General features: G+C 43.8%; 1 protein-coding gene across 2 annotated transcripts in view; it reads right to left on the bottom strand.

The window, feature by feature from the left end:
• Window positions 1–23,147, bottom strand: part of GYRA (DNA GYRASE A) — a 178,224-nt gene that overhangs the window by 113,468 nt on the left and 41,609 nt on the right. For both annotated transcript variants that reach the window (XM_087683667.1, XM_087683669.1), the window contains one exon: window positions 1,722–1,810. In XM_087683667.1, coding sequence (XP_087539793.1) covers window positions 1,722–1,810 — 89 coding nt within the window. The remainder of the gene's footprint in view (window positions 1–1,721; window positions 1,811–23,147) is intronic.

Genomic DNA, 23,147 nt, shown 5'->3' with positions numbered 1-23,147 from the left:
TCAACAGCTTCTTCACCTTTAAGGATCGAAGACGTAGTCTAAACATTACTAGGGCGCCTACCTACTTCAGTCTCATATTTTAGGCCTCTTCCGTACATCTTAGACTGGGCATATCAGAAAGTAGAGAAAATTTCGTCAACATATTCAGCTTTAGGGACTGCGCACCTTGATTCACCTTATGCATGATGAACTATCGATGCTAGTTGATCTTCAGAAGCGTGCATCACAGATTGGGCTTTCTTTATAGACATATAGACCAGATAGGCCTTCTTGGACAGCAGACAAGAGAACTTTCAGTCCTCTGCTCAGCCCCTCAGTTTTCATTCACTCCCCACAGGAGAGCCCAAATACGTGAAGCAGGGTTGCCCCTTGCACTTTTTTCTCTTTAGGGCTGAGATCACAAACAGCTTTCTCATGACAAGAAGTTCAGAACACTCATTTCTCTAGAACACCAGCTTTTTATTGATAAAGAACTTTTAAAGACTCAGGAAACTTGCAACAGCCAATATTCAGCTTCAGCCTAAATCAACCAAGGCATGTCTACTGGATTATGTGGTAGCCCCTCATCTAACCTAGAAATGGATGCCAGTTGACAAGTTACAATGATTCCTGGAGAGGCTAACCTGCATTACCTCGGATGTCATACAGGATGCAGAGAGGGCTGATAGCAAAGAGCGCCCTTTCTCTAGACCATCAGGAAGTAGCGGGAGCTCAGCAAAGCATGCTTTGCAGACAAAGTGGTGGGGGCAAATCAAGTTCTCTTAGATATTAGGTGGTACATCACCTCTTCCTGGGCCTTTTTAAGATCATGCATTGGCTAGGTGGAGCATAAGGTTGACAAATTATGGAAATCCACAAAGAGCCAAAGCACAAAGTCAGTGATCATCTAGCACTAGGAGAGGCAAGGCCTTGACCTTTAAGATGCAAGAAGTTACAACAAAGTACTGTTCAAAGCAGCTGTGTTGTTAAACAGCTCCTGCTGGGTGGGAGTAATCATTGAACAGACTCCGATGATGCACTCCTGGACTGAAAGGACCATTGGAGTTCTGCATCCTCTGCATCACATGGTTTTTGAAGCACGAGGGCTAGAGGCCTCCCCTCTACCTTTGAGGCCACTACTGCAACAGCAATCATCAGAGCTTGGAATATATTGCCACAGCCTTGTCCAGACTCTTCCCTGCTCTGTAGTTACATGGAACCACCAGACCGCCATCTGGCTGAATACAAAAAAGGTCCCCAGCCTCCAGGATCACAACGATAGACAACAGACTGAGAGAGCAGGGGTAAGATAAAATGTATGAAAGTAAGGTAATGAGAAGGGAAAAACTTGTTCACAACAGCTGAAACTAAACACAAACTTGGAAAGAAAAAATGTCTGAAAGTAAGCTAATGAGAAGCCAAAAGCTTGTTCATAAAAACTGAAACTAAATGCAAACTTGGAAAGAAAAACTTACCAGAATCAAGTGTAAATGAAAAGAGTAACTGATGAAGCGACACAGAATCACTAACTTTTACTGTTTTGAGGCCTAGTGTTGCTCATCTAATGTGAAATTATTTTATCAGGCAATTGGGAAGCAAACATTTCTGTTCAACCAGTCAGAAGAGAAAGACTTCAAAAGAACGAGCACTCATAACAGTCCAGAACAGACAGCATTTGCTCAGCCACGAACACAAAAACACAATATTATAATTGGAGTAATATCAAAAAGAAAGCTGCTCACCCAATCATGTTACAACTAAATGACGTCTGCAGGGAGGTATGCTTGTATAGGTTGTTTAGAACTACCTCTGGATTAGCACCCCTTTTGACCTGCGAATTTGAGAGTACTTAGTCAGGATCATTATTGCCATGCACAAAGTATTTGTGCTGAGTTGCATTACTTGACCAAAGCAGCACCTTATAGGAAATCTCTTATGTTAGTGTACCCAAAGTTAGTAATTTTCATTTACCTAAAAGTTAGACATCTCTAGAGGAGTGGAATACAGTCAAGGAGCTTGGATTTCCCTGTTGCATTCTTCATTTTGAAGCTTTTTAGGCACTTGTAAGGTGTGCAATACAGTCAATTAGCCTGGAATTCCCTGTTACAGTGTTCATTTTAAAGCTTTTTAGGCACTTGTAAGGTGGAGTTTCAACTAGTTGTGTTACACCCATGCTAGGATATCCTTGGAAAGTAAGATTTGAATTAGCAGCTCTTAGGATGAGTGTGGTGCCACAGAGAGTTGATACAGCAACACTAGTACATCTAGGAAACTAAGATCTAAATTAATAGCTCTTAGGATGAGCATGCATCATTTTATAATTTCAAAACAACCCTTCACATTGACTATCCCCTCAAAGCCCACAAGTTCACAAGCTAATAGCCCTACCGCCCCTCCAAACCAACGAACAAAACAACCTCCCACATCCTGGATATTTCAGAAGATGTTTCTATAACATTGAAGCATATGGACAATTTTCAACTACACCCACAAAAGTAATATCCAAGGAGCACATATCTAATAAGATCCGTTCAAGACCTCTCCCTATTGAGCTAAAAATGCATTGCTTTACTTAAACAGCCCCAAAACAAACTTAATTAATGAAGAAACCTTGTTTATTTAAGAGAAACGCGATCCTAGAGAGTTTCTGTGTCCCATAAGCATGAACCCACTTGGGAGGGCCCAAACTTTCTATAAATGCGTATGCTGCCCTCTTCAGCCATAATCTCGTTTTTGCAGATTTCAAGTGTTTCAGCTTGCTGCCCACACCCCGTTCGCAGAGGACATCTCAGCCGAAGCTGTCCATTGCTGCCTGCATCAGTTGGTGCCTCATTTCCAGCCCTCTTCTCGCAGTTCGGAGCTGATCCCAGCCAGGCGACTGCTGTTCTTGCACAGACCTGCTGCGTACTACCTGCCACATCATCTGCAGCCTGCGTTTGGCAGTTTTCTCTCTCCTTCGGGCTGTCTTACCTGCATTTTGTCTTTCTCTCTCCTACAGCCTGCATTTTTAGTATTTCTCTCTCCTCACTGTTGTCTGCATCAAATCCAGCTTCTCACTGCTGCATAACACAACAAACAAAAGTCCATATGTGATTCCATCTGCCTTTGCAAGGTTTGGTAAGCCATTGGGCAGCTGACGTGCACCCTTTGTCCAATGCCATGTCCTCTCTAGGGTGATCACTTCGGCTCCCTTGGTAAGATAGCCATCGCCTCAATAGTCTTAGTAGGCCATTGGGCAACCAACACGCCCCCTTTGTCCGATGCTCTAGCTGCTTTGGGATGGGACGCCTTGGGGTAAAAGATCTTTTTCGTGGCACTGTTGTTGGGCCTGAGAGGGGGTGTTGAGCTAAAAATGCATTAGCTTTACTTAAACATTCCCAAAACTACTTAATTAATGAAAAAACCTTGTTTATTTAAAAGAAACGCGATCCTAGAGAGTTTCTATGTCCCATAAGCATAAACCCACTTGGGATGGCCCAAACTTTCTATAAATAAGTATGTTGCCCTCCATTTATCCCACAATCTCGTTTTTGCAAATTTCAGGTGTTTCAGCTTGCTACCCACACCCCGTTCGCGGAGGACATCTCAGCCGAAGCTATCCATTGCTGTCTACATTAGTTGACGCCTCATTTCCAGCCCTCTTCTCGCAATTTGGAGCTGATCCCAGCCAGGTGACTATTGTTCCTGCACACACCTGCTACTGTACTGCCTATCACGTCATCTGCAACCTGCGTTTGGCAGTTTTCTCTCTCCTATAGGCTGTCTTGCCTGCGTTTTTAGTCTTTTTCTCTCCTACAAGCTGTCCTACCTACATTTTGTCTCTCTCTCTCTCCTATTTCTCTCTCCTACAAGCTTTCCTACCTGCGTTTTTAGTCTTTCTCTCTCCTCACTGTTGTTTGCATTAGATCCGGCTTCTCACTGCCGTGTTTACTGGTGTTCGACATCCGGATGCAACCGGTCTATGACTCACATAAAGCGGTAGTTCCTTCGATTAACACCTGGACTTTACATACACACACATAAACAGAGACCTCTCTCCCTCGCTCAACACCACATTGGCCCCGAAGACCAGCGCCCCTCTCGGTATTTCTTTATCAATTAAAAGATAGAAAATTACAAAAATGGTAATGTTCCAAATACATAACCTGTGAACAGTTGGTTTTCATCTCTTCTAAGTAAATCCCAACTGCATAGGAACAGTACAACATGTCTAGATCAACATCCCTTACTGTCCAGCATGTGCAGAATTCACTGTTCTTACTATCCAGCACACTCTTCTTACTGTTCAGCATGTGCAAAGTTCACTGTTCTTATTCAGCATGAGCAGAGTTCACTGTTCTTACGATTCAGCGAGTGCAGAGTTCGTTGTTCTTATTCAGCATGAACAGAGTTCACTGTTCTTACATTCAGCATGTGCAGAGTTCACTATTCTTATTCAACATGAACAGAGTTCACTGTTCTTACGATTCAGCATGTGCAGAGTTCACTGTTCTTATTCAACATGAGCAAAGTTCATTGTTCTTATTCAGCATGAGCAAAGAAAACACAAAATTGTTACTTCGATGGAATCAATCCATCGTGCAAAGCATTTCTTCTAAGAATAGAGAGAGAGGTGATCAAAGGGAGCAAGCTCTACCGCCGTGCTTGAGTCAGAGACATAGAAGTACTCTCCATGGCTGGTTTTCTTGCAGCAATCTACCCTCAGCTCCTCCAAACCTCATTCTCCCATCTGCCCCTTATGCCTATTACGTTTTTTTTTTAATGCTCTCTCTCTCTCTCTCTAACGCCTGGCAGTATGCTCTGACAGACGCCTGACGGGTATGCTCTGACGCCTGGCTGGTCGCTGACGGGGAGCTGGCGTGACGGGGAGCTGGCGCCTGGAGTGACGGGGAGCTGGCGCGACGGGGAACTGGCACGACAGGCGTGACGTGGCGGGCGTGAAGCTGGCGTGTGTGACGGGCATGACGTCGGTGTGGCGGGCATGATGCTGATGTGACGGACAAACGCTGACACAACAGGTGTGACGAGCCGGATGCAGACAAGACAGACGTGACACCAGCACACGTATCTGGCAGAGCAGTGTACTCTGACGAATGAAGTCTGGCGAATGTAGGTTGACGAATGTACTGTGACGAACGGACTGTGGCAGCAGCGACAAATGAATGTTGTGGCAACAGTGACGGATGTACTATGGCAGCAGTGACGAATGCAAACACTCTCCCAGATTGCACTTACTCTCTCAGACTGACATAAATGCAGGCACTGTGAATGTACTATAGCAGCAGTGACAAATGCAGACACTCTCTCAGATTGCAGATACTCTCTCAAACTGACATGAATGCAAACTGACATGAATGCAGACACTGTGAATGTACTGTGGCAGCAGTGACGTATGCATACACTCTCTCAGATTGCAGACACTCTCTCAGACTGACATGAATGCAGACACTGTGAATGCACTAAGATTGCAGATGTACTCAGACTGATGCGAACCTTGCATGCTGTGTGGACTGGAAACCTGCGTGATTTCAGACTGACGCACATTAACATTTCATGCTACAGTCATATCTTATGATGCAGTCACATTGACAGTCTATGATATATTGTCTCTAGTTCATGCTAGAGTGATAGTTTATATCACTGGTTTACTACTCTACTCAGACTGTAAACAGTTTTATGCTATAGCGCACACTATAATTACGATGGAAGAAACTGACAATGAAGGAATCACAAAACCAACCATGGAGACAATGTTTCATACACCGCCAAAAAACACCAGATACAAAACCTATGGGCGTAAAACCCGAGATTGGAATGTCTCTCCAGGGTCGAGTAGATATGGGAAGACATCCCGCAAAATTAATGAAACACTATATGAGGAGATGTTGACCATACTCCGTGCTGAAATACGTACCATGAGGAAGGAAATGGAAAAGGACATACAAGAACGGGTTCGAGCTGAAATGATGGAATAACTGAAAAAGAAGATGCAACAAACATTGGATGCACGCATGGCAGAGAAAGACTCATTGATCTCTAATCTACAAGAAGAACTAGAGGAATGCAAAAAGAAACTGGACGCACAAAAGGAACCACAAACCACACCGGAACTACAAAAAGAAATGGATGTTTTAAAAAAGGACATGCACACATGTGCAAGTGTGGTGGAAGGCACCCAAAAGAAAATAGAGAATGTTGAGAATACCGTCAAAGAAAATGCAGAATGGATAGATGTGGCAAAAAAAAAGAACAAAGGAATGAATGGCAACAAAGTGGAAGTCATGAATGCCACCTTGGAAGAAGAGGCAAAAAGACAAGCACGCGCACTCCACGTAAGAGTGGTTGGACTAGATGAGAAAAGCTCCCCAATTGAAGATGCTACATCTCTTGCCACCAAAATTGGAGCTACAAATGTACCCATCATTGGGGCTTGGCGAGTCGGGAAGGCTGACACAAAAACAAAAGTCCTCATCTTGAAGTTTGGAGACCTGGAAAAAAAGAGAGCCTTCCTCTCCAAGAGGATCGCTCTCAAAGGAGAAAAGATCTACCTAGATGAAGACCTCACCCCAGCCCAGTTAGCCCACAGGAGGGAAAATATGCCACGTGTTCTAGAGGCACGGAAAGCAGGTAAATGGGCTGTATACAGAGATGGAAGAGTCATCATCACAGAGAAAAGGACGGCATGACGGTGCGCGGCCTATGAGACCCTGAAGTTCACACTGTGGAAATACAATAGCTCCCTTAAGACAGATGCAGGTTATTTTGAGAATACTTTCAAAGGTATAGACATTGCTATGTATACTGAGACACATCAATGTAAAGACAGCCGTTTACCTGATGTATATGGATATAGATGGAAAAGTGTATATCGCCCTCAGCCTAGATGGCCTGAAGGGACGAGGGGATCAGGAGGCGTGGCAATTCTATTTAGAGAAGAGCTCCGAGATACAGTCCAAGTGGTACATAGAGATGTAGAGGCAAGATACATGTGGATTAGGTTACGTACAAGCAGAACTCGAGACATGTATATTGCCATATGCTACTTTCCCCCTGCATACTCTAAGTTTGCCCCTGAAGAGACATCCCCGTATGCACCACTACATGAGGACATAATGGGATACATGAGAATTGGGGATGTTCTACTAGCAGGAGACTTTAATGCACGCACAGGAAACAACCAATCTGCTTTCTTTGACACTAGTGATGAGATGTTCAGAGATATTGCATTAGATGAAGTGGGATTAGCTAGATCAGCCCAAGATAGAGAGATAACAGAATATGGAACACACCTACTGGCACTGGGAAGTACGCATGGTTTGGCCATCCTTAACGGGCTACCACAGTGGCCAAGATCTAATGGCTTCACATGTTGGAATAACAAGAAAGGGTCAAGCACAGTGGACTATTTGATTGGATCACCCAACTTGCTACCTGATATAAAAAGTTTTGAAATCTCAGACAGACCAATTGGATTAGTAGCAGACCATGCTATTCTAGCTTTCACAATGCAATATGGGCATATACACGAAGCACAGTCACACATACTAAAATTACCACGCTATGATTTTGTGGAAGCGACCTCACACATATACAGCATTACTGTGCGAGATGCATTGAGGGAGCTAGACACACAGGCCTCTCTGGATGAGTTTACAGGACAGTTGGCCGAGATAATACACACTTCAGCAGCATATGCTTTCCCACACACTACACCGTCAGATAAACCTCCACGAGGTAATGCTCCACAGAATGGCTGGTATGATGATGAGTGTAGAGAGACACGAGCACGTTTTCAGCAAGAGATGGCACTTGGCATATGCACACATAAGCATGCTCGAACACTCTTCAGACGGTTGGTACGCAAAAAGAAGCGGGAATACCTAAGCAGACTAGAAACAGAAATGTATTCCATGTTCTTGGGGCAGGACAGCAAGAGAGCATGGAAAAAGATGCACGAGAACCAGCCACCCCTACAAATTACTAGACCGAATGATTGGCATGGATATGCTTGCACACTCTTATGATATTCCTGGCCAAGAGCCTATGCCACTCCCCTCAACCTCAAGACCAGCAAATTGCAGATTTATCACAGAAAAAAAAGTGAGGAATGCCATATGGAAACTGAAAAATGGAAGAGCCCAAGACCATGAGGGTTTAGTGGCTGAACACTTCACGCATGCATGTGATATTCTGGCACCAACGCCGGCTCACATCTTTAATAGGGCAGTTTGTGAGGGATTTCCAACCTGTTGGTCAGACCATATTATTGTGCCGCTCTTTAAGAGTGGAGACCCCGCGCTACCTAGTAACTACCGAACTATCATGATTGGACACATGCTGGCCAAGATATATGGCTCTATCGTGGAACAAGCATTGAGTGAATGGGCCGAGATGCATGGCCTGAGGTCAAAAGGCCAAGCTCGCTTCAAGAGGGGATATACAACTCTAGACCATATCTTTACGTTGAGGGCAATCATCGAAGAAGGCAAGGCATTCAAGAAAAAGATCTATTGCTGTTTTGTGGACTTTCGCAAGGCCTTTGACACAGTGCCATGTGCTAGACTCATGAGAGAATGCAAAACATTGATGTGCCCGTAGAGATACAGTGGAGTATCTATGCCCTGTATGAGACAGTGACAGGCAGAGTACGAACACCTGAGGGCATCTCAAATACAGTCAATAGCACCATTGGGGTGAAACAAGGCAGTCCACTTTCACCGACACTTTTTGGGCTGTATATAGATGAAATTTCAGAATATGTGGATAGGACTGGTGGGGCCGGAGCCAGCCTAGCTAGAGTGCTGATACCATTACTGCTTTATGCCGATGATATTGTACTTATATCTGACTCACCTGAGGGACTAAATAGACACTTGGATGCATTATCAGCTTTTTGCAGAGATAGAGATCTTAAGGTGAACCTTGGGAAAACTAAAGTTATGGTATTTAACACTTCAGCTGCTTGGGTGACAAGAGCTGAGCACCAGTTTACTTTCGACGGAGAGCCAGTGGAGATGGTTAGGCAGTATGTTTATTTGGGGGTCACATTGAAAGGACCACAGTTCTCTTGGAGAGAGACATCAGAGGCTCGTCTGGCAAAAGCATATGCAGCCTTAGGTGCATTGGAGAGGCAATGTGCTCGCATACAATTTCATGAGCCGCGCACCAAACTGTGGCTTTTTGACACCCTGGTTACACCCACACTCCTATATGGGGCAGCTATTTGGGGTCCGAGTCTCTTTCACACGAGGAGACAGCCTTTGGGGGACCAGGATGGACCAGAGAAGGAATACTATGACGGATGGAAGCATATGGAAAGACCACTGGTCATGATGATCTCACGCATGATACGAGCGAAGAGCTCGACCCCACATGAGATTATCAGAGCTGAGTTGGGAGCATCACCCATGGTGGCTAAGGCCTTGGTCCAGGCAATGACTTTCATACATAGACTATGGGAGCTCCCCCAAGATAGATACCCACGGCTAGCCCTGGCCTCTTCTAGACAACTAGCAGCAGACGGTGACAGACACTGTTGGTATGCTCAGATGAGTACATGGATGAGTCTACATGGGCTGCAAATTGACAAACTACCCCCCTTTGACTATAGCCTGGATTGCCCTACACTTGACCTAAGCCGATCAAAGCTAAACCATGTGATCAGAGCAGACATACTGAAGTTAGATACGGAGAAGACCTGGATCCGACCCTCCTCCCCCCATGGCACGAGGATGGCACACTACCAGACCCACTTCCTTTCAGGTATCTGAGGATGGTTTCATCACCCGACCCAATTACATGGACACACAGCTGCCTCATGGACTACGCACAGTTATTGGTCAGATCCGCACCTCATCCCACCACCTGAGGATTGAGACAGGCAGATGGGAGGGTATACAGACAGAAGAACGCATATGCCCACTATGCGACAGAGAGCCAGAGACGGAGGAACACTACATCTGCCGATGCACTGTATATTATGACATACGAGGTAGATACCACTGTCTGTTTCGAGAGGGTTTTGGACCCCTGAGACAGATCATGCAGTTTGAGGATCAGAGATGCTTGGGATTTTTCCTCTTGGAGCTCCAGAGGCGCAGAGCAACAATTCTACGGAGTAGGAGGCCCCCACAGCTCGGCTCACATAAACAGAGAGCAATCACTGACTTTTTCACCGATACACGACAAAGTATGGCAGATACCACTACTACTGCCACACAGCCTACAGGAGTACATCATAATTGGACCTCATCCTCTATAGGTGTCCCTTTGGATAGAGCAGTGGCACTTAGCCGGTCTAGGCGCCCACGTCCACCCGAACCAAGGCCTAGACATCCACACCACAGACAAATTAAAGCCATCATTGAGCGCCACAGGAGACAGATGCCGAGACGCCTCAGCCATGCAGAGATACACCTCCCTAGATAACAGACATATCATTGATGGAGAGTTTTCCTTTCTCTACTCTCACTTTCAGATCACTGACATGTTTCCCCTTTTATAGGACACTACTTCATTTCTTTTTCAGTCTTATAGGCATGTTTTTCATCTTTTTTCTCATTCCAGATGAGAAACACACCATCATTGTATGTACCGCTTTGGTCTCATAGGCCACATTGGCCTTTTAGAGACGTTAATATACTCTCTCTCTCTCAATAATATACTCTCTCTCTCTCTCTCTCTCTCTCTCTCTCTCTCTCTCTCTCTCTTGGAAATTTGTGCCACATGGCATACATGTAACAATTTTCCCGTTTAAACCTTCCGGTCTAAAATTCTCCATGATCGGTGCAAAATTTGACCTCGACACATCTAGAGAATTAATCCTCATGTAAAAACGAAGACAATGACGCGAACGGATTCTGGGTTCCAAAAATAGTAATTCCCTAAATTTTAGAGATGGTGACCCCTGCATTCCTCAAGTTGTTCTGTGCAACTTTTATCATTCCGACCACATCAAAAGTGTAATGTGGCTCAGTTACAGTGACTTTTATTCCGTGAGCATTCTCACATGTGCATCTTCTATCTTGGCCAGGCTCATTGTCTTGCACCATCTCCAGTGGCTAAGCACACAGTCCCAAACCACTGGCATTCTATTCTTCAGTGCCCATTCAATATGAAACTGGTCGTAAGGCTCAGACAAACCATTAGTCCAATTTGTCCCAGTGGCCGTCTCTTCTAGCCATGCAAAGATCCCGCTTATTCCAAGAGAACTCTGGGGGTAAAAAGCAATATCAACAAAAGAAAAGAAAAATAAAATATTTATATAAGTAAATAAGAAAAGCAACTGTAAAAAGTATCACCACCTGGTGACATCCGGAGGTTGCCCTGCTGCGATTCGGGATCCGTTCAAAGTACGAAACTCTCCAGCTCATTACCCTTGCCCTAATCCTTGAGATACAAGAGTTCGAGGTTCAATATTCATTCACTGCATAAAGTGTTTGCTGCATGAGCATTGTATATTCAGAGATTATATCACTTCAGTTATTTTCTGTGTTCATAGTCTCTAAGTTACCCTAACCCTAAATGGGTTCTTTTATCAGTTTGTACTTTGTCGTACGATTGTTATTTGTATTTCTGTGTTAGAGAATTTCTTTACATGGTATCAGAGCCTGGTACTCTCTGAGAAACCTAGGCCTTTGATCTGAAAGCTCTCCACAAGAAGTAAGAACAATAGTAGGTTCAAACAATTTCGAACACATCAACATCAATTTAGTCTCCAAAACAACCTATGCCAAGAACCGAGTGAGAGTCGACAGAACAACTTGCTCCACAAAGTTCCAACATAGTGGAAAACACTTCTGACAACACATAAGAAAAGCTATACAAGCTATCCACTGAAGAATATCACGTGATCATGGACTTTAGACGAAAAAAGATTGAGAAGCTCAATTGAAGAATTGTCCTTTAGGAGAAGCTACTCAATGAAGGTATGCATGAACTTCTCTCTTCAAATGTTGCACATAAATCTGATGATATTGCAGGGCCGTCGAGACCTCCCTCAAGGATGAGCCCCCCTGTTGGAGAAAGAGATCCAAAGTATGTTCCATTCTTTCATCCTCTTCCATCCACTCCGGTGCAAGGTACTTTAGATTCGTCTTTTGTTTCTTGGTCTTTTACCTCTTTTGCTTTGAAATATACTAGTAGAAATCATGAGGAAGATAGAGTACAATCCGTTGACTATAGTAAAGGTTCTCTTGAGGACCAATTCTTGTATGTTAACACGCGTCGTGGGGATTATAAGAAAAAGTCAAGTACCTCTTCTTCTACCCTTCCTTCTTTTTAGTTCTTAAAATCAAAATAAATTTGGTGTTCCTATTTCTACATTACATGGTGCATCATCATCATTTCATTTTCAATCATTAAATGGTAAAAATAAACAAAGTGCATCTCCACCTTTCACACCACAAATTCAAAACCCACCCATCCCAATACATTATTCCGCTACTTTCCACTTTCCTTCACACCATTTACATTCTCCTATCAAACATCTCATGTTGCACACCACACCGCACCGGGGAGTTATGGAAACATAGGCACCGCCTTTAAGACCTTATCCTTTCCTCCATCGGGTGGTGTTCCACCTTCTTCTCACACACTTTTGGGATCATTGCAACCTGGGTATCCCCCCCCCAATCTCTCTCGAGTGTGGATCAATTGGTACCACAGCTTGCCTCTATAGCATTACCTATTGGACCTTCTGGTCATGTTGTTAAGCGCCAACCGACAGGGGCTTTCGTGTCCCAGTGCCTCCATCTCCATCGGCACCTTATGGAAACGTTCATGTTCCAATACCTCTGCATCAATCGGCACTCACTGAACACTCCCAGCCTATTTTTTCCTACCCACCTTTTCCCCCTCATTCTTCCTATCAAACACACCCACCACCACCATCTTACCCTCCAACTCCATCTTATCCCACTATCCCGACACCTCATGGTTCCATCTCATCTTCTGCCAACAAAGCGGTTTCAATGATAAGACTCGTTTTAACGGGTCAAACTTTACCACTTGATCGAACTTGATGAGACATGTGCGTGACACCCAGAACCTATAGGATCTTGTGCAAGGGTTGAAACCCCAACCCAATCCCACATTTATTTCATACGAGGTTGTCCGCTCATGGAAAGCTAGGAATGCTTCCGCTATTGTTGACGAGCTGATACAGAGCTTATTACTTGAGTTTCATTCTTAGCTTCAGCATTTTAACTTAGCATCAGAACAATGGACACACTTGATTGACCACTATGCAGCTCGGGATAGGACTCATTGTATAAATCTTGACCATGAGCTCCAACTCTTTAAAATCACTGATCGGGATGACTTGAAAGTCAAGTTGGCTGAGTATCGATGACTTCTTGCAGAATTCTCCACTACGGGGACTCCCAAATCCTCTTACAATCAAGTCATAGTGTTTCTAAACAAACTTCCCAAGAAATACTTCAATTTTGTGGAGGTATAGTTTCAAAGCCTACCATGCCTACTTTCTATGAATTTGAGTGTTAGTTGTTGCATTACGCACGATTGTTCAATCTATTTCATATGAATTTTTCCCCAGAGGAAAAAGGGCAAACAAAATCAAACCTCCACTCAAAATCAAAAACAAAATCCATCCGATAAATCCCAAGGAAGCTCCCAGTCACAACTCAAACAAGGGTGGCAGAATGTACCTAAAAAGAATAGCTATTGTCAACATTGTCAAAAGGCTGGTCATTTTGATGACAAGTGTCGATCAAAGGCCAGAGAAACAGCACCTAAATCTAGGTCTCAGACCCCCGCCCCTCAGTCGTGCAACTCCCAGCAAGGGAGACAGGGTGATAGCAAGGGGCAGTTTAAAGGTTAGACTCATACTGCCACTGCTCAGCCATCTTAGTCGACAACGTTCTCAACTTCAGAGGGCTTGTCTAACTGGTCTGCAAAGGCCCACATCGTCTTCATAGAGACAACAGATGCAAGTCTCGTCCACATCTATGAGTTGCCTCCTGACAAGGTTACTGCAGAGACCCACTCGTCACAACCGAGCACTTCAACTCCTGTTTGGGTTGTGGACAGTGGAGCTACACATTATATGACTCCTATAGAGGACATCTTCCGTACCCAAGCCCCTACAACTAGGCGAGTCCACATAGGAAACAAGTCCTCGTTCAAGATTCAAGCTCAAGGTAGCGTCAATTTTGCCACTGAAAGGATCCGGATCTAACTTCACTAGACAATATATACCATGTCCCCCAGCTCGGGGTGAACTTGTAATCTGTTCAGTAGCTTTGCCAGTTGGGGCGAGCAATTATCTTTACAGTGGCCATAGTCAAGATCCTTGACTCTTAGACTGGTTTAGTTTTTGCTCATGGTGAGGCACAACCACTGTAGCCTTAAATGGCACGTTGTACTTTTTTTTTATCGTGGATGATCATTCTAGATACATGTGGGTGTACTTCCTCAAGCATAAGTCAGATGCTTTCACATATTTTTCTACTAGGGTGCTATTGGTTCATAACCAGATTGGACGTCGTGTTGGTTGCATGAGGAGTGATAGCGGTGGTGATTTTATCTCCCACGAGTTTTTCAAGTTTCTATTAAAGCATGGCATGTCTCGCCAGCTCACCTCTACTAACTCCCCCTCTCAAAATGGAGTCGTAGAGCGTAGAACCGAACAATCATGGAAATGGCATGCTCTACGTTGTTCGCAACAAAGCTTCTTGAGCAACTTTGGGTCGAGGCTGTTAACACTTTGGTGTACATCCTCAACCGGTACCCGACTGCGGCTCTTTTTCAGAAGACCCCGTATATGGCATTTTTTTGGCTCTCGACCTGTCATTTTCCACTTCAGAGTCTTCGGGTGTCATGACTACATGCACATGCCTGATGATAAGATAGAAAAGCTCACTCCCCGTACTGATCTCCTTATTTTTGTCGAATATTCCTCTGAAGCAAAAGCCTATCATTTATTCGATCCTTGGACAAACAAGGTGATCGTTAGAAGGGACGTTGTTTTTTACGAGAGGGATATCGTGCAATCCTCTGCACCGGCCTCCACTCCTATTCCTCCTTTCACATCATCAGAGATTGTGCCTCCTGATCTTGGTCTACTTCGCACTCCTGACATTCTTGCAAATTCTTCATTTCCCAGGCCCCCTCCGCTAGACCCGTTACCTCGCTGATACCAACAAACCATGCAAGATTCAAGGATCCTGCCACAGGATTCCACTCCGAAAGGACCTAAAGATCTGCACGGTTTGCTCCTCAGGCTTCATTTGCATTGCTATTTACAACCGAATACATAGCGCATTCTGAGCCGGATACATGGCAAGAAGCGCTTCAACACCCTCAATGGCGAGATGCCATGGGGAAGGAGCTAGAGAGTATTGACCGAAATGAGACTTGGACATTGGTGGATCGTCCAAGCCATAAGAAAGTCATCCAGACAAAGTGGATTTTTAGAACTAAGCTAAAAGCTGATGAGACTTTAGATAAGTACAAGGCTCGCCTTGTCATGCAAGGGTTTCGACAGAAATATGGCATTGATTATGAAGAGACCTTTGCTCCTACTACGCGGTTGGCATCTTTTCGGTTGCTTCTCGCGCTAGTTACTCACCACGGTTAGCCAATATATCAGATGGATCTCAAGAGTACCTTCTTGAATGGTTATTTGGAGGAGAAAGTCTATGTGGAGCAGCCACCGGGCTTTTCTTCAAGGAATTCAAGGGATAAGATATTCCGGTTGCAGAAAACTACTTATGGGTTAAAGCAAGCACCATGATCTTGGTTCCATAAGATGGATGAGTCTTACAGACTCATGGATACCATTCTATCCCTTATGACCCGAACTTATATGTTCGATCTACTACAGAGAGGTCCGCTATATCCTACTATACGTTGACGACTTACTCATTCACAGGCTCAGATTCTACTACCATTGCAAACATCAAGGCAAAGCTTAGTGCTACTTTTAAGATGACAGACCTTGGTTTGTTGTCTTATTTTTTGAAATTGAAGGTAGTTCATTCTAGGGGATGCATTTTTGTGTCATAGCAAAAGTACGCACTTCAACTAGTGGAACAGCACACTTCAAATTAGACACGGCCAGTGGCCACGCCCCTTGATCCTATTGTCCACTTGTCAAAGGATACCCTAGGACAGCCCTTCGATGCACATACGTATCACTCTATTGTAGAAAAACCTCTTTGGTTAATTCACACTAGGCCAGATTTAGCTTACTTAGTATTTCACAGCACCTACGTCGTACGATGTCACATTGAATTGCATGTCTTCGTGAGTTGCATTATTTATGGTGTACTTATTTTTTTAGTTTGACATATAGTTCTGGTTTATGTTTGCATGGGTACACTGATTTTGATTCAACAGGAGATCCCGACACACGGCATTCTCATGGCAGCTACCTCTTTACCTTGGGCACGGCTTCCCATTTCTTAGTCAAGCCATAAGCAAGAGACAGTGGCGGCTTCCACCGCCGAGATTGAGTACCGGACTCTCTTCGATGGCACCACTGAGGCTATCTACCTAAGGAGTTTACTGGCAACACTTCATTTCCCATATGCGACTCTCCTACCATTGTCTACTGCCACAACCAGAATGCCATTGCCCTTGCGGACAATCCAATCATTACACCACAGACGTGGCATGTGGTAGTCCACTTCCATTTTTCTAGAAAGCAGGTTGAGCTAGGAACTATTCGCCTAGATTTTGTGCCTACATCCGACAATTTTGCAAATATTTTGACCAAAGCAGTCAACCGGTCAAATCTTCAATACCTGTTACCTAGGATTGGTTTGGATACAACCTCCCCTACTTCTTCAGCTTGGCGGGGAGAAGGTGCTTCCCTCTTGCTTTTTCTTCCAATATAAGAGGAGGCGACTTCTACTCTTGATAATGACAGTGATGATACTTATAGTTTTTTCAACATTCATTCATTTATTCCTCTGTATTGTATTATGGACATTTGTAACTTCATCCGCACTGTCAGGATGATACCATTGTTAAAGGGCGCTTGGACAAGTGAACAATTCCCCTACGAGGACATTGTCCAAGTGGCATCGTCACCCTTTGCATTACCCCGTGCATTGGCATTTTGTTCACATAAACATGCATCTATACGCATTTATCCCTTTTCAATCTTTTGGAGTGATCGACTCTTGATCCACCATATTCGTGGCATTTCCCATGGCAGTCTCCAAGGCAGTTTTTTTCCTTATAGCTTGCTTGCTTGCTTCATATATTTACTATATCCACAACCATTTTCCTTCTTCACCGACACCTAGTAATAGTAGGGATAGTATGCTTGTTTTGTGAAGGTCTTGGGTCTGACCATTCTTATCATTCTCACGTTTGGGGCATGGATACTCAACAATATGAAAACTGATTTAAACACCCACTAAATGCTACATCTCTTAAATTTCCCACAAAAAGAAAAAAAACGACAACAAAAAAGTCCATAGTTGATTCCATTCGCCTTTGTAGAGCTTGGTAGGCCACTAGGCAACCGACGTGCATCCTTTGTCCAATGCCATGTCCTCTCTGGGGTGATCACTTGGGCTCCCTTGGTAAGATAACCATCGCCTCAGTAGTCTTAGTAGGCCACTAGGCAACCAACGTGCACCCTTTATCCGATGCTCTAGCTACTTTGGGATGGGATATCTTGGGGTAAAAGATCTTTCTCGTGGCACCGTTGTTGGGCCTAAGAGAGGGTGTTGAGCTAAAAATGCATTAGCTTTACTTAAACAGCCCCAAAACTACTTAATTAATGAAGAAACCTTGTTTATTTAAAAGAAACGCGATCCTAGAGAGTTTCTGTGTCCCATAAGCATAAACCCACTTAGGAATACCCAAACTTTCTATAAATGTGTATGTTGCCCTCCATTTAGCCCACAATCTCGTTTTTGCAAATTTCAAGTGTTTCAGCTTGCTGCCGACACCCCGTTCGCAAAGGACATCTCAGCCAAAGCTGTCCATTACTATTTATATCAATTGGCGCCTCATTTCCAACCCTCTTCTCGCAGTTTGGAGCTGATCCCAACCCGGCGACTATTATTCCTGCACAGACCTACTGCCGTACTGCCTACCACATCATCTGCAACCTGCGTTGGCAGTTTTTTCTCTCTTACAAGCTGTCTTACCTGTGTTTTTAGTATTTCTCTCTCCTACAAGCTGTCCTACCTGCATTTTTAGGCTTTCTCTCTCCTATTTCTCTCCTACAAGCTGTCCTGCTTGCGTTTTTAATCTTTCTCTCTCCTCACTACTGTCTGCATCAAATCCAACTTCTCATTGTTGCGTTTGCTGGTATTTGGGTGTGATAGTTTCCGAGGAAAGCATGAAACATTTGTTAAATATTGAGGGGTCCAAGGATAGACTCATAGAGTTCAAAGCAAAATTAAGCATTCCAAAAGAAATTTTATTCTTTATCTACCATATTTGAGACATGAGAGGTGCTTGATTTTTGCCAAAGAAAATGTTGAGTTTTGAAACCACATGCTCAACTGAAAAATCAAAAAGATGCATTGTCAAAACCTCATTTGAAACATAATGTCCTTATCTAAATTCTCTAAGCGATGATAATCAATCACATCCAATTTGAGTTCAGAATGACGAAATTGAGAAATTGTGCTAGGGTTTGCTCTAGATGTGTGGGAATGATGTCAATGATGCAAAATCTGATGTCATGCAGCAATAGCAACGCCGATCTGCAAGCAAAGAAAGCCACAATTGAGGCATTCCAGGACATAAACGAAGTGGTGATGTGCCACAGGCCTGTGTGGCAATCAATAATCAGGTCTCCCACTGATAGGATGAAGAAACAGAGCTAATGCCAGCGCATGGACAGCAAACAATGGCTAGGAAACCTCCAAAACGGCAACAAAAGAAGTAAAAGATGAGCTGGCAACTAAAGAGAAGTGGTAAGATGACACATAGAGGCCAATGGCAGCAACAGAACCCCACAAAAAAGCTGACAGCAGCCTCTAGAGTTGCAGCAGACAATCAGTCACCAACAAAACCTCACCTCCACATGCTGGATGATGTGGTGGAATGGCTAGGCACAAGTATTCAAAATGAATGGTGGTGTGCACACCACGTCCCTTTTATAGAATTTGTTGGAGCCACAAAAGTTCTCGTGTCTCATACAAAGTGGCACAATGTCTCTTTTGGGACTGCTTTAACGAATTGAGACATGGAAGAAAAATATGATGATTGACACGGCAATCTTGCATTCAATGTCTTAGAGCAAGAGCAGTTGAAGAAGATGGTAAAAGCCATTGCCAATGTGGATCCATGTGAAGGATGGTGGACCGGTGTTATATACAATCACATGAGGACAAAAAAGATTGATGAAGAGAAGGAGAGGATTGATAGAGCCCTTGATCCTATTCGAGCCGCATGGATAAAATATGGTTGCTCCATTCTCACCAACGGATGGAGTGATCGTAAGAAACGGGGCATCATCAACATACTCGTCTCATGTCCACTCGGCACTTACTTTTTGCGGGCCATAGATACAGCAAGAGAGGGAGAAAAACGACAGGCGCATTCATTTACCGCCACATTCGACAAGCTATCATTGAGGTATACATTGCAATTTGCCTTTTAAATTTGTTTCACTTTCTTTCATTATGATACTATCAGGATTCATAACTGAAATTTGATTTATGCATAACTATCTATCTCTCTATTCTAATAATTAACTTCTCTCTAGTATCTATCATCTATCTCGATTCTCTCTTTTCCCCCAGGCCGCAAGGCCCCCAACCCCCAGGACCCATCTCTTTTCATTCTTGAATCTTGAAAGTTGAAACTTGAAACTTGAAACTTCAAAGGCTCAAGTTTCAACTCTCTCTAGACTCTTTCTCTCTCTAATCTCCAATTTCCAAGTATCGTTAGTAATACTTACTTGTAATTTGTAAATTGTGGTTGTAGGTGGGCCCCTCAAATGTGATGCAAGTTGTTACTGACAATGCATCGAATTGTCGGTGCATGGACCATTTGCTTGAGGCCGAGTTCCCTACGATTGTGTGGACTCCGTGTGCAAGTCATTGTTTAGACTTGCTCATGGAGGACATTGGGAAGCTCAAGTGGGTGAAGAAGGTGGTCCGCAAAGCTACATCCATTGTCACATTCTTCACGGTAAAGGTAAAGGTACTTGCGATGTATTGTAAGCATAGCACACTGGAGTTAAAGAAGCCTCCTTCAACTCGCTTTGCTTACATGCGGTTATTGCTGGAGCGCCTTTATGAGGTGCCGTCCACTGCCTTGCGCCAAACAGTGGTATCCACTCTATGGAATGAGTGGGATGAGAATGAGATAGAGGAGGCCAAAGCCATGCAGCGCTTGTGCCTTAATGAGCAGTTTTGGCAAAAAGTCCGTGTTGTTGTCATTGTCATGACTCCCTTTTATAGGGTGTTGCATATGAGTGATTGCGAGGGGTCCACCATGGGCCTTCTCATTGACTGCTTTAGAGCGGCATTGGTGGAGACACGTGCTTGTACAGTGATCACAGAGATATAGCATACATATATTTTAGAGATAGCAGAGAGGAGATAGGCGTGGATGCATAAGCCCATCCATGGTTTCCGGCCTACAAGTCACCGACGGTCATGGATGATAAAGAGTTTCCATTCAAACCAGCTTACTTATTTGACTCGTGTGGTCCCTATGGATGACCACAATGCAGTGCTAGAGGAGCTAGGATGCTATGTAGATCAAAGAGGACATGTGGCTTTTGCTTCTCCCACTTGTTGGAGGAGAGAGTCACTTGTGAAGCCTTTATTTTGTTGGCAAAACTTTGGATATGCACTAGAGACCCTTCAGCCCTTAGCCATGAGGATCCTTGCCCAAGATTGCTCTTCGGATACATGTGAGAGAAATTGGAGTGCCTATTCTCTTATTCACACAAAGATTCGCAATCGGCTTAGCACACAACAGTTAAAGCGGCTAGTCTACTGCCGCACTAACTTACACATGATGAGAACTATGATGAGCATGGGTCAGAAGCAAGTAAAGTTTAAACACTTAACCATAACAATTAAAATTTGTTGTTTTAACTTTTAAACTTTGAACTTTGAAGTTTACACTTTACAATTTAGACTTTAGCATTTACAATGATCAATCTTACATGCATCACTGCATTGTGTAGATGAATGTTGATGCATTCAAGTTGATGGGCAACACTCTTCCGAGTAGGACAAGGAGAAGGAGAAGGAGATGATTTTTGCAGAGCTCTATAGAGAGCTTATAGCAGCAGATACTCGTGACACTCACAGTCAGCATGCTCATGGGCGAGGAGTTCGAGTAGGTGGTCACATGGGCGTGGTCATTCGACGCCCTCCATCATCGAGGAGGGGTGGTTTGAGTGGCTTGTAGACATACATAAGCCAAGGCTCTAGTAGCTCACATCCTGTGCCTCATGATGACATCCCCTCCTTGCCTGCACAGCCGCCACCTAGGAAGCCATCATTTGATGATGATGGTAACCTCATTAGTTAGGATGAGTATGAGTATGTCTCATCATTGAATACCGAGGAGTCATCTTCATACTCTCTTGATGAGCACTCAGATGGTTTTGGTTCTGATGATGATGATGATGATGATGATGATGATAGTGATGCCTCATCATAGATTCATAGGTCTCTCTCTTTTTTGTATCAAATATACTAGATTGTAGTTGTATCGCATGTTTTGCACAGCCCATAAGACCGCAATGGTCACCCTCATGTATTCATCTTATTCTGTAATGAAATGGCTACTTCCACTTTAAACATGTATTCTATGATCTATCATTTAATGATTTATGGTTTTTGTTATTTAAAAACATCTTACTTTTTTTACATACTAATATCGTACTCTACCTTATAAAATCATAAGGTACCATTTAGTACTGTATTTTATCACACCATACCGTATCATACCTTTCGTACCTAACAACTATGATTGAGAGGCAAGTTTTGGTAGCTTGCTTAACAAATGTAAGGGTTTCAAGTATAACTCCTTTACTCTTGAGAGGATACCTCCATGGCACACAAATCAACCTAAACCCACTGCTTGTCGCCGCTACCTTCTCCAAAGATTGGCCTTCCTTGTCACACAAATGAAAGTTTAAATGTGCACATTCACTCTAACTACCCAACCTTTTTACCATATGAATAAGTATCGTACCAGGGTGCCCACCATAATTATATTCTCTATGGGCCCCCTTAACCCAAGTCACAAATAGAAGCCATACTTATGTGTAACTCTTGAGCAGTGCTTGTATTTCCATTTTGATTGGCCTTCAAGTCACCTTTTCTTGGGACAATCCCTCACATTTTCTCCACTTTTTCAAAATAACTTAAGATATTTTTTTATTATTAAAAGGCTTATTTTTGGCAGTAGGTCAAGTGTGCCTCAAATCCTCTACAAATAGGATTTGTGTGAGTGCATCCCTTAAGTTCATGCAGTCAATCCAACCAGGCGACCTGATTCGGAGAGCTTCCTCAGCATCATCATCATCCTTATCATCTCACCCAGCCGCCTTCTTCCCAAACCAGGCAACCTGATTTCCCTTACTTACCAGCTGCATATTCACCTTTGTGATCCCGCCCAATTGTTCATGTTGATTCAGCAGTCTACACATCAGAGACTCTGCATTTGCTGCTGTTCCAGGCCACCCAGCACCAGCCAACACGCATACAGCAGTCATCTACTGCCTCAACATCTGTATTTTGGTTCCAAAGGTCTTCCTCACCAGCTATACATGTGTTTTCCTGCCTGGCAGGCCACCCTATTGATTGCCAGCCCTCTGCAGCTGATTAGGACAGCTGACATCATCATCGACTCAGACTGATCTGTGTTTTGCCACCTCTGGCTTACCTACACTGCTACCACCTTTTTCATCAGATATTCAGATAATCTGTGTTCTGGGATCCGTTCAGAGTGTCACGCGCTCTTTGGGTTGACATCCGTGTCTCCAACTCCTCCTTCAAGCCTCATCCCTAGTTCCCCAAGACACCGAAGGTTTCAAGACCATTGTATCATATTCAGCATATGATTTGATATTCATTCATCACTCCGAGTTCCCTTCATCTTGAGTTACTATTACTGCTTTGTTGATTTCCACAAAGCCTTTGATACAATTACACAATATGGACTACTACAAAGGCTGCAAACTTTGGGGATCCCTTCTAACATGA

Source organism: Lygodium microphyllum, chromosome 8 (assembly GCF_053477565.2).
Source record: "Lygodium microphyllum isolate KBCC chromosome 8, Lygodium_microphyllum_v1.1.10, whole genome shotgun sequence".
NCBI lineage: Eukaryota > Viridiplantae > Streptophyta > Polypodiopsida > Schizaeales > Lygodiaceae > Lygodium > Lygodium microphyllum.
This window is presented reverse-complemented; position numbering and strand designations above follow the sequence as displayed.